The sequence below is a fragment of the Panthera pardus genome, unplaced genomic scaffold (assembly GCF_024362965.1).
Source record: "Panthera pardus isolate Hobbes unplaced genomic scaffold, ASM2436296v1 HiC_scaffold_20, whole genome shotgun sequence".
In the NCBI taxonomy this organism is placed as follows: Eukaryota; Metazoa; Chordata; class Mammalia; order Carnivora; family Felidae; genus Panthera; species Panthera pardus.
Genome location: NW_026526766.1, coordinates 79304702 through 79316078, shown reverse-complemented (window position 1 = coordinate 79316078; position 11377 = coordinate 79304702). Strand labels below are relative to the sequence as shown.

Below are 11377 nucleotides of genomic sequence, written 5' to 3'. Positions count from 1 at the left end.
TTTTTTTTTTTTTTTTTTGAGGGAGAGAGCGAGAACGAGCAGGGGAGGGGCAGAGAGAGAGGGAGACACAGAATCCAAAGCAGGCTCCAGGCTCTGAGCCGTCAGCCCAGAGCCCGATGTGGGGCTCGGACCCACAAACCGTGAGATCATGATCTGAGCCGAAGTCGGATGCTCAACCGACTGAGCCACCCAGGCGCCCCTGCTGCTCCTCTTTTTAACCCTGGGCCCTTTCTTTAGCTGCCCTTTTCGTTGTCGGCGGCCCCGTGGTTGACTGTCTGTGGGGCTGGCGACCCATCCGTGTGGGTTGCTTGTTTTTCCGTTTCTCTTCACTCGGGTGGGACTCCAGGTGAGACAGAGAGGAATGGGCACTTATTTCCGTGCCTTCCACGGCAGTGTGGAAAAGTCCGGAAATGAGATGCTCGTTCTAATTGTTCTGGGGAAGCTGTTGTATTGGGAGTCCCTTCCAGGTGCCAATTAATGCCTTTTCTTAGGCTGTACAAATGGAGCTCCAGAAGGAGAGACAGCGCTTTGAAGAGAGGATCCAGGTATGTTGATAAAATTTTTAAAAACGTATTGAAGATTTATCCTTGCCTCTTTGCTTTATTCTGAGTGCAGTAGACGGTTGGGCGTGACAGCAGCTGTCACTCCTGGAATGCCGGCGTGTGCCAGTCAGGCTTTCGGTACTTCAGAGAAGGTTTCTCCGTCTTGGCAGTGATTCTGTGAAGTAGGCATTCCCATTGTGCAGATGGGGCACGCGAGGCTCAGCGAGGGGAGGGCCCTGTCCCAAGATCGTGTAGCTTGGAAGAGGTCTCGCGGGGATCCGGACCTGCCAGTGTGGTTCCAAAACCATCGCTCCGGGTCCCCCGCTCACAGCGGCCGGCATTTATAAGGCGCCTGCCAGCTTAGAAAGTGCTCTCCGTCCATTATCTCATTTGATCCTCGCAATAGCCCGGGAGGGAGGCAGCGTGATTATCTTTAGAGATGAACTCAGACCGGAAATGTATATGTTCAGTCTCCATCAAACCAAATTCTCTGCTAGCTTTTGTAGCATTAAGGAATGAAATTAATGATCTGTTATTTCCCCCAAATAACCTGGTACGGTTTCAAAGCCTCTGATGTGACTGCATTCAAATTCCAGAAGGCATTGGAGTCCTTCCCACAGGAGGAGCTGTCATCGTCTTAACTGATCTGATCCCCTTCTTGTCGCCCGGCCCCTGTTGCCGTGAGCGCTAACAGCGTAGCTGGGAGCTGCCGCCACTGCGTTCAGCTCTACTTGGGAACATTAATCACAGGGTGACAGGAATAAGATAGAATAACTGCGTTTGAGTGTGCTCTCACAGATATATTTACGGTGCATTTTGTTTGGAACGCATCAACTTAGTGAATCTTTTTCTAATCTAATTTAGGCACTTCAGGAGGACCTGCGAGAGAAGGAAAGAGAGATTGCTACAGAAAAGAAAAATAGTTTAAAGAGGGACAAAGCCATTCAGGGTCTAACCATGGCATTAAAGTCAAAGGAAAAAGAGGTATGTGGTATGTCTGATACACTCAAAGTGAGATTTTTCTTTATTAGCTTCTGTGGCTGGCCTGTCGTGTCCCTGCACGTTTAGCTTTGGGGGAAAAGTTTCTAAGAGAGCTGGGATGAGCACAGGAAGTGCGGAAAGGGTCCTTTAGTCCACTTGAAACTTTTCTGGAGTGTCCGATTTAGTGCTGTCCAATAAACATACTGTGTGAGTCACGTGGGGACATTTGAATTTTCTAGGAGCTACGTTAAAAGTGAAAAGAAACAAGTGAAATTAACTTCGATAATACATCCATCATTTCAGCATGTAATCAATAAAACAGGAGTAGTAATGAGGTATTAACGTCTTTTTGGTCTTAATGCCATCTCTGAAGCCCGTGTGTGCTCGTAGCACGTCTCGTTCCAGACTGACCAGATTTCAAGTGTCCAGGCACACAGGTAGTAGGTGGCCCATGGCCACCCTGTTGGACAATGCCCAGTCGTTTAGGAAGATGGCAAGGTTGAGGTGAAGGACTTGGGAGGCGAGGCCATGACCGTGAACAGTTAGCTCCCTGGGTCGTTGCCTTTGGGATCCAAGGTTGCGGCCAGTGATGGTTCCATGCCATAATATTATTATTCCCTGATTATTGTTAGTATAGCAATCTGCCGTTTCTCAGTAACTGAGCCAGGCACAGATACAGAGAAGAAAACCCAGCTCTGCTCTCAGGTCTGGTGAGGGCGAAAGACAGGGCAAAGGTGTGGTGACTGAGGGCCGTGCGGGGGAGAGGGGGGCCGTGCAAGTGGAGGGCGGGGGGCCTGGCCCCGATTCGGGTGTGTATGTGGGGACTGGTGCTTGGAGGAGAAGGCGTCTGAGCCATATCTCGCAGGATGAATAGCAGTTGGGCTGGAAGGGGAGGCAGAGGGGAGAACGTTGGTTAAGGCAGTAGGTTAGGAAAGAGCCTGATGGGGGTTTGTGGGACCAAACGCATTTCGAGGTGGTCAGCGCACCAGGTGCAGGACTGAAGTGAGGCCAAGGAGGGGCTGTGAGGTCGCGTGGGGCCAGCCGGTGGGGGCGCAAGTAGTCGTTTGGGGCTGCAGGCTCCTAAAAGGAGGGGGGTGGCCACGTTTGCACTTTGGTGGGGTCTCAGCCTGTGTCTGGAGGGAGGATTGCGGGAGGGAGAGGATGGAGGCAGGGAGGCCGGTAGCAGAGGCGAGAGCCCAGAAAGACTGAGCTAGAGCAGTGGCCACCGCTAAGTAGGGGCGGAAGGGCAGGGCTTATTCGGGAAATGAGATCAGAAATAGCCAGGAATAATTAGAGAGTAGAGGTGGATCTGGGGAAGTTTGCTGCAGAGATGTAGGACTCGAGACACGGGGCAGTGGAGGATGACTTCCGGGTGTCCGGGTGGCCTGACTGGGGTACGGAGGTGCCACCAATTCAGTGGACAGCAGAGAAAACGGACTGTGATGGCAAGGTGCGTGTGGCGATGGAGGTGACGCGTCTGTTCAGAGAGCGTTGACTTTGAGGAGCTCGTGGACCGTCAGGGTGGTGCGTCCAGGCGGCAGGCAGGCGTGCAGGTCTCAAGCTTGGAGAGAGCTCAGGTGTGAGTTCAGACTCTAAGAGCCGGCCTCCCTGTCCTGGGAGCGTGTGGCAGGCAGAGAACGAGGCTGAGGACGGGGCCACGGGGGACATCGGAGTTTCAGGGACGGGGAGAGAAATGCACGAAGGAGCCAGGAGTGGCCGCAGGAGGGCGGAGCTACCCGGGAAAGTGTAGCGCTGAAGAAGGTAACCGGGGCAGAGTTTGAGGGGTTGCCGGTGTGAGGCGTGGCGGAGCTTTGGCTCCTGTTACCAGTAGTCCTAGTTTATGTCATTGCGTAACGTGGGAGTTCGGGCCCCGCGGGAGTTGGAGACCTTCGGCGTGGAGTGGGACCAGCGGAGGGGCAGTTCTGGGTGCCGGTGAAGTCCGGCGCGTGGCCACGGGAGTCACTGCTGACCGGGGTACGGGAGAAGGTCACTAGAGGATGCGAGATCGTGGGAATGGCCAGGCCAGGTCGTTGGCTGGGTCATCTCTGTGGACGCCGATGAGAGTAATGCTTCGCCTCAGCCGGGCGTGGTTGTAGCGCCAGAACCCGTCACTTCATTTAGCCCAGCGATGCCAGAGGTGGGTGAGTCGTGGTGTCCTCATTTTTGAGCTGTGGGAGTTGAGTCTCAGAGAGATTAAGTACCTTGCCTGAGGTTATCCAGCTCTTCAGCGGCCAAAGTGGAAGTCGCCCCCTTTCTGACTTCACGTCTTCCCTAACTACGAAGCCCTTGATGAGAAGTTCAGCAGGGAGAGCGCTTGAGTTGGGCGCAGAGAGGAGAGTCCGGGTGCACACTTGGCTGCTGTTGTTCTTACCCAGGTGGGAGACCTTAACGCTGAAATCCAAGAGCTCAGTGCTGCCTTTGCCGAAGCCACAAAGGTGCCCCAGAAAGCGGAGACACAGAAATTGCAGGTAAGTGTTCGCTTTGGTTGAAGCAGCTGTCTGCCCGGTCCTTACTCCTGGGGAGGTCAGCACTTTGCAGCTGAAAGGAACCAGGGAGAACACCCAGTGGCCTTTAGAAATGGAGTTCTCAGTCTAGTCGAAGGGTGTCCTTTGCCAGCTCTGGAGGCCTCTCCGGCCCCCTCCTCAGCATGACAACAGCCACCCCCGCAGCGAGGACTGCCGAGGTTACTCGTGCCAGTGGTAGACTGTGCCGGATGTGTGGTTACCTCAACTGACCTTCACAATCTTGCGGGGACGGCCGTCATCATCCCGCCGTATCTGTGGGGTTTTTGAAGCTCAGGGAGGGTGTGCAGCTTATTCACTGTCACGCAGTTCGCAAGTGGCAGGGCCGGGATTTAAATGTAGTAATTGCTAATAGTAACAGCAGGGAGTTACTGAACACACACTATGTGCCGTGCGCTGTGCTGAGTGCTCTCTCTGGATTAGCTCAAGGGATCTGGACAGCACACCGTGCAGTAGGCACTGTTAATATCCATGTTCAGAGAGTCAAGTACCCCGCATAGGGTCACAGAACTGGGGACTGAGAGAGCTAGGATTTGCCCCAGAGCCAGGCTCACCCCCAAGCCTGTGCTTTTACCGCCGCCCGCCCCCAACCCCTGTCCCCTCACCTGGCTTCTTTAATCCAACCGCTCTCTGCCAGGTATCACTTCCGTATCTTGATGACTTAACCTGCCTTTTCTCCTTTTTTTCTCCCAACATTGCACTCTAACGACTCCTGCAGGCCGCCTCCTTGATGTTCCCTCTTTCTGGCTGATTTTAGTTCTGTGTTTTCCATTTTAATATTTTCTTCCCATGTTTCTAATTTCCCTCTACGGTGTATCCCTGTTACTAATAACGAGTCATTAGAGACCACACTGCCTAGAGCTCTCCCTGCCACCTCTCCCCCCATGTTAGTTTTGGTTATAATGTAGAAGTTAGAAGTCAAATCTAATTTAAGACTGTCTGATCCCTCAGATTCATATCCCACATTCTTATCTTTTGCAGAGTTCTGGTTCACAGGTAAGAATAATTGAGGTAGTTTGGTTTAAATCATGGTGCATGAGAAGCATAGGCATATCTCTGCCTTTGGAGTCTCAGATTTGCCTTCTCCCAACATTTGCTTCATGAGATGGAGCCAAGACTATAGTTTACACTGAGGCCCCCCAACCCCCCAACTTTGGAAAATGACAAGTTTTAAAAGCTGAATTCTTAGGGAAAACCAGTGATATTTCCCACTGCTTGAGAAAAAAAAAACAACAAACTATGTTGGTAGTTGACAAGCAGAGGGACCAGACAGACATCCTTGTAATCACTGTGGTATTTTACTTGTTATGTTGGGCCTTGAAGGAAAGAAAGTCGTCTTATACATTTAAATGGTCCCCAGGTTGGGGTGCCTGAGTGGCTCCGTTGCTTACGCAGTGGACTCTTGATTTCAGCTCGGGTCATGATCTTGCGGTTCGTGAGATCGAGCTCCTCGCCGGGCTCCGTGTGACATTGCGCGGAGCCTGCTTCTGATTCTCTCCCTCCCTTTCTCTCTGCTCCTCCCCTGCTCATGCTCGCTCTGCCTCAAAATAATAAACTTAGTGAAACAAAAATGAAAAACAAATGTTACCCAGATTTATCACATGCATTTACTAGTTTCATAACTCTCTGTCCTAATCGAAGGACTCTCAGAATGATTTTGGGGGTCTTGTCACTTACGGTGTTGGCCGGGTTTCTTGTCTTGCAAGATACAGACGTCACACAGTGTTGAAAGTGCTCTGATTCTCGGTGCCTGCTTGCTGTTCCTTGCATCCTTACCCATGGAGGGAGTAGGTTTACTGGCTTGGCAGGTTGTCAGAACTTGAACTCAAGTCTGGCTCCAAAATCTGTGTCCTTGCCGCTATTCTGATTGTGTGTGTGTGTGTGGGTAAAGGCGCGTAGTATGCTTATGTTGGCTGTTCCGTTATGAAGTCGACGGAGTTTGAATGTTGCACAGACACTTGAAAATGCATTTTCTTTCACATATTGGAACCTTTTGGGGATGCCGTGTAATTTGAACTACTCATGATTTGCAGCGTGAGTAGAATAGCCGAGGCTCACAGGGTTGGCATTAGGTCCAACGTTGAAACGACAGCGGTGATACTCGAATTCTTGGAGTGGTTGCCACGATGCACAGACGTGGATTCTAATCACGGGTGTGACTCTGGCCAGGTTACAGTGTGGGCTGCGTGGTGCTACCTCCAGGCCCACCAGAAACACATATTTTCACATTTGGAATACAGGTTTCCCCTGCTGCTGAAAAGTAGAGCTTTCCCGTGAAATCTTCGGAAGCCAGCGTGGCATAAAACAAAGAAGCAATTACCAGTAATTTCCATGGAAAAATTTTTGAGCATTCTCAGACACGAAAAACAACCTCTCTTTTTTTAGGCTTTCCTGACATCCAAGGGCACATCTTGCTAACAGATATAAAGGATAGATCAAGATAAAGCACAGGTGCTCACAAGACGCTATTCAGAGCTATGGTGGCCCGACATGCGCGATGTAGTTCCCAGGGAAGGAAGGGGCTTGGTGGGGCTGCGCTCACGGCTCTGGGCGCATGCTGCCGCTAGGATGGCTCGCTGCAAAACCAACGCCGAATGCCATTTTTATTAAAAATTTTTTTCTTATTGAAGCCTAGTTGACGCGCAATATTAGTTTCAGGTGTAAAACAGAGCGATTCAATGTTGGTACGTATTACGAAGTGATCACAATAAATCTAGTTACCATCTGTCACCACATGTGGTTGTTACAGCATTATTAACTGTATTCCCTGTGCTGTACATTACATCCTTGTGACCCTTTTTATAACTTCAAGTTTGTACCTTTGATTAATCCCATTCTCCTCTTTTGCCCATCCCTCCAGCCCTCTCTCTTCTGGCAGCCACCAGATTGCTCTCTGGATCTCTGACTTTGACTTGGTGCCTTTTGTCATAGAAGTGCAAATCGTCTTTGGATTTCTTTTAGTTAGCGAGAACAGGTTCCGTTGTAGGTCTTTTGTAAAAGCAAAGTGGTGTAATGCGAACATTTGAGAAGTGGGGCCTACCTGTAGCATTATTTTCCCTCCCTGCCCTGCTTAGCTAGAAAAGTAAAATTGCATATTGTAAAATACTTAAAAGAGTGGAAAGAGGTTAATAGATGTCACCAGTAAACTCATGTCCAAAGATGTTCAGTACTAATACCTTGACTCTTTCAATGTGTATTTATACATATATACATACATACAACCTTTGAAAAAGCAGACAGGATGATAATACATATTTTGTTCTAGAATCTTTTTTCATTTAATATTCCTATCATTTGTATATATTTTTATATATTATCATATATTTGTGTGTATATGTATATAAATCATTGTTGACTTGTGTACAGTAGATTTCTCTATACTCTATCTGGTTCTCCCAAAGGTGACGTCTTCCATAACTTTAGTAACAGTATCGAAGCCAGGACACTGACATTGGTGCAACGTATGGACCTTGTTCAGATGTCAGCAGTTTGACATGCACTCGTGTGTTTATTTCTATGCTTTAAAAACTACCTTTTTAAACAGTTGCGTGTAGTCTGCTGTACGTATGCACCGTATTATTTTTACTGGGGCGAACATGGGGTAGGACGTGAATTTGAACCTTGTCTCTGTTCTTCACTACGTCCGTAGCCTCGGGTGAGATATTTGAGCTCTGCCAGCCTGCTTACCCATCGTAAAATCCGGATAATCACATTTAGGTCACATAATCCTTACAAGGATTACACAAGAAAGTGTATCTGGGCGCAAGTAGTCACTCAGTAAACGTTAATGCATCCTTAAGGTGGGTGGTATAATCTTCTGGCACAAAAATATGGTAGTGACTTTGGTCAGTTCTTCAAATTCCGCTAATGGTATTCTGCAAATAGCTTTTCATTTGGAGGAAATTCTCCATATTATCTCTTGATTGGGAATGAAATACAGTGGAGTAGGTGCTGGCAGAGGGGAAACTGGATGTATTTATCTTGCACTCACGGAAGCAATACTTTATCGTATTTAACCCTCACAACAACCCCGTAAAATCGAGATTTCACAGATGAGGAAACTGAACTTCAGGAAACTTCTTCCAAGTCATAGAGCTAGAACTGGTCTTTGAACTCTGGGCTCTGCGACTCTTTATTAAACTCATCATGTTTCTGCCGGGCAGGGAAGTGTGATTTGTCTAATATGATACTTGGCCTCTAGTTTCTGACTATGTCTGTCTCATTGTGCCAAATGTTTGCCACCTGCGTTAAGCACTTGACTGATGGCATTGAATTCAGAAAGCAGGGTGTCATGCAGAAAAAGCTAAAAAAAAACTCTTCAAAAGTGTCTCAAAGGGCCATTTAAGCAAAATTGAACATGAAAAGTATCTTTATTATGGGAGTATGGATTTGAATTTTTTAAACAGGCTCTGTTATCATTTGGACACAGAATGTCCATCACTCTATAATAACTATTAATCTTTTTTTTTTTTTTTTTTTGAGAGAGAGAGCAAGAGAGCATTACTGGTGGGGGGAGAGGGAAGGAGGGAGGGAGGGAGGGAGAGAGAGAAAGAGAGAGAGAGAATCTTAAGCAGGTTCCACACTCAACGAGGAGCCTGACGCAGGGCTCAGTCCCATTACCCTGAGATCATGACCTGAGCCAAAATCAAGAGTTGGACACTCAACCAACTGAGCCAGCCAGGTGCCCCTATAATAACTGTTATTTTAATCATCAACATTGCTGGCCTGTGTTTAACAAGCTTCTAATTAGCATTCCTGTCTCTAACCTTCCCCTCCTTGAATTCAGCCTTCTTGTTTTAATTCTTGCTAGTTTATCGGTATTAATTGGAATCTGCACTGGAATGGGCAGGGCAGTATAGTGCTGTGGAAAGAACACAGACCTAGGAATCATTTGAATCCCAGATGGAATCATTTTATGGTCTGACGACAGGTCTGATAATAGTTCTGAGCCTGAGTTACTTAGATGGGGACATTACTTAATATGTACTTTGTAGGGTTGATATGAGAAATAGAGTATGATGTGTTCAAAAGTGCCTGGATTAGCTCCTCATGTGTAATCAGTGCTTAATAAAAGGTAACTGAAGATTGTTCACTTTGAATGTTTTTCCCATCATTATTTATCTTCTTTTGTTTTTTGTATTTATTTAAATACTCATTATTCCCAATACTTTTTTTTTCTTTAAAGTTTATTTATTTTTGACAGGGAAAGAGAGAGAGAGAGAGCACGAGTGGGGGAAGGGCAGAGAGAGGGAGACACAGAATCTGAAGCAGGCTCCAGGCTCCAAGCTGTCAGCACACAGCCCGACGTGGGGCTCCAACTCACGGACCGTGAGATCATGACCTGAGCTGAAGTCAGACGCTCAGCTGACTGAGCCACCCAGGTGCTCCCCCCCCCCCAATACTTTCTTTTAAAGTTTATTTATTTTGAGAGAGACAGAGACAGCACAAGTTGGGGAGGGGCAGAGAGAGAAGGAGAGAGAGAGAGAATACCAAGCATCCTCCGCACTGCCAATGCAGAGCCCGACTCGGAGCTTGAACTCATGAAATGGTGAGATCGTGACCTGAGCTGAAATCAAGAGTTGGATGCTTAACTGACTGAGCTACCCAGGCATCCCCCGCTAATACTTTTTTTTTGGGGGGTGGGGTGTCTTGTGACCTAGGTTTCCCACTCTTTTTAAAAATTTTAACTTTAAAGGAAAGTGAAATAGAACCTCTATAAAACCCACTTTGAAATGTGAATGGGGCTCCCCCTCAGTCTCTGTTGCTGGGTCCTGAATAGCAGTGGGGAAGCATTGGAGCAGATGGTTAGGCCGTGGGGGCCCAGGACCAGCAGAGCCCTGCCTCTCCCTGATGAACTGTGGTTGCAGCCCACCCACCTCTCCTAACAACTAGGGCTTAACTAGCAGTGTTTCCTGGGAAGGCCAAGAAGCTGGGGCCAGTACCTTTACTCCACAGTCTGCGTTGTGGCCTTGACAGCCCTTGACAGCTCGTCATCGTGAGCCCTAGTCTAATCTAAAGAGCAGATTAAAAAAACTAAAAGTTTATGGGGCGCCTGGGTGGCTCAATCGGTTGAGTGTCTGACTTTGGCTCAGGTCATGATCTTATGGTTCGTGAGTTCGAGCCCCACATCGGGCTCTGTGCTGACAGCTCAGAGCCTGGAGCCTGCTTGGGATTCTGTGTCTCCCTCTCTCTCTGCCCCTCCCCCACTTTCTCTCTTTTTCTCTCTCTCTCTCTCTCTCTCAAAAATAAATAAACAGTAAAAAAAATAAAAACCCTGAAAGTTTATTTTCTCCTGATTGTAAGTATTACATATGCTTCAAATTTTCCTTCAGGAGACCAGAAAGAAGGGAAAAAAAGAAAAAAAAAAAAAAAAGGAATCAGGAAATCTCCCAGCCACTATTAACATTTTGATGTTTTTCTTTTTCTGCTTTCTCCTCGGCATAGATTTTATTTTTTAAAGGACTCACAATGTAATCTTCTGTTTTTTTTATATAACATTACGGCTTGGAATATTCCTATGTTATCAGTTTAGGTTCTTATTTTTTTTCCTGTTAAAGTAAGTCTGTGATGGATGACTTTGGGCATAAGGCTTTTCCTTACACTATATTTTGGACTCTTCCTGTGAGATTGAGTCCTGGGAATGGAATCATCGGGACAAGTGTGAACATGTTTATCCTGTACACACACACTTGTTATCTATAGTATGTCCATAGGGAGTCACATCAGTTTACATTCCTGCCAGTGTATTTCTTGGCTGCTGGATGCTCGGTCAGTTCTTGAAAAGTTAATATTAATTGTGTTGCTTCATAGTAAGTTTGCCAGCACTGGATATTCTCATTAAAACAGTCTTGTTAAATGAAACCTTGTTTTCATTTGCTCTGTTTGATTATTGGTGAGTTACAGTATTTTTTCAAATGCTTGATAATCCCATATGTATTTTCTTTCTTTTTTTTAAAAAAAAAAAAATTTTTTTAACGTTTATTTATTTTTGAGACCGAGAGAGACAGAGCATGATCGGGGGAGGGGCAGAGAGAGAGGGAGACACAGAATCGGAAGCAGGCTCCAGGCTCTGAGCCATCAGCCCAGAGCCCGATGCGGGGCTTGAACTCATGGACCGCGAGAGCGTGACCTGAGCCGAAGTTGGACGCTTAACCGACTGAGCCACCCAGGCGCCCCCCCTTTTTTTTTTTTAAATGTTCATTTAAATTTTGAAAGAGAGCGACCTCAAGCAGGGGAGGGGCAGAGAGAGAGGGAGGCAGAGGACCTGTAAGAGGCTCCGCACGGATGGCAGAGAGCCTGACGCGGGGCTCGAACTCACAAACCGTGTGATCA

General features: G+C 47.5%; 1 protein-coding gene across 1 annotated transcript in view; it reads left to right on the top strand.

The window, feature by feature from the left end:
- The window catches only part of CDK5RAP2 (CDK5 regulatory subunit associated protein 2), a 169809-nt gene that overhangs the window by 47332 nt on the left and 111100 nt on the right, over positions 1-11377 (top strand). The window contains 3 exon segments of the mRNA XM_019454024.2: positions 492-545; positions 1407-1526; positions 3899-3991. Coding sequence (XP_019309569.2) covers positions 492-545; positions 1407-1526; positions 3899-3991 — 267 coding nt within the window.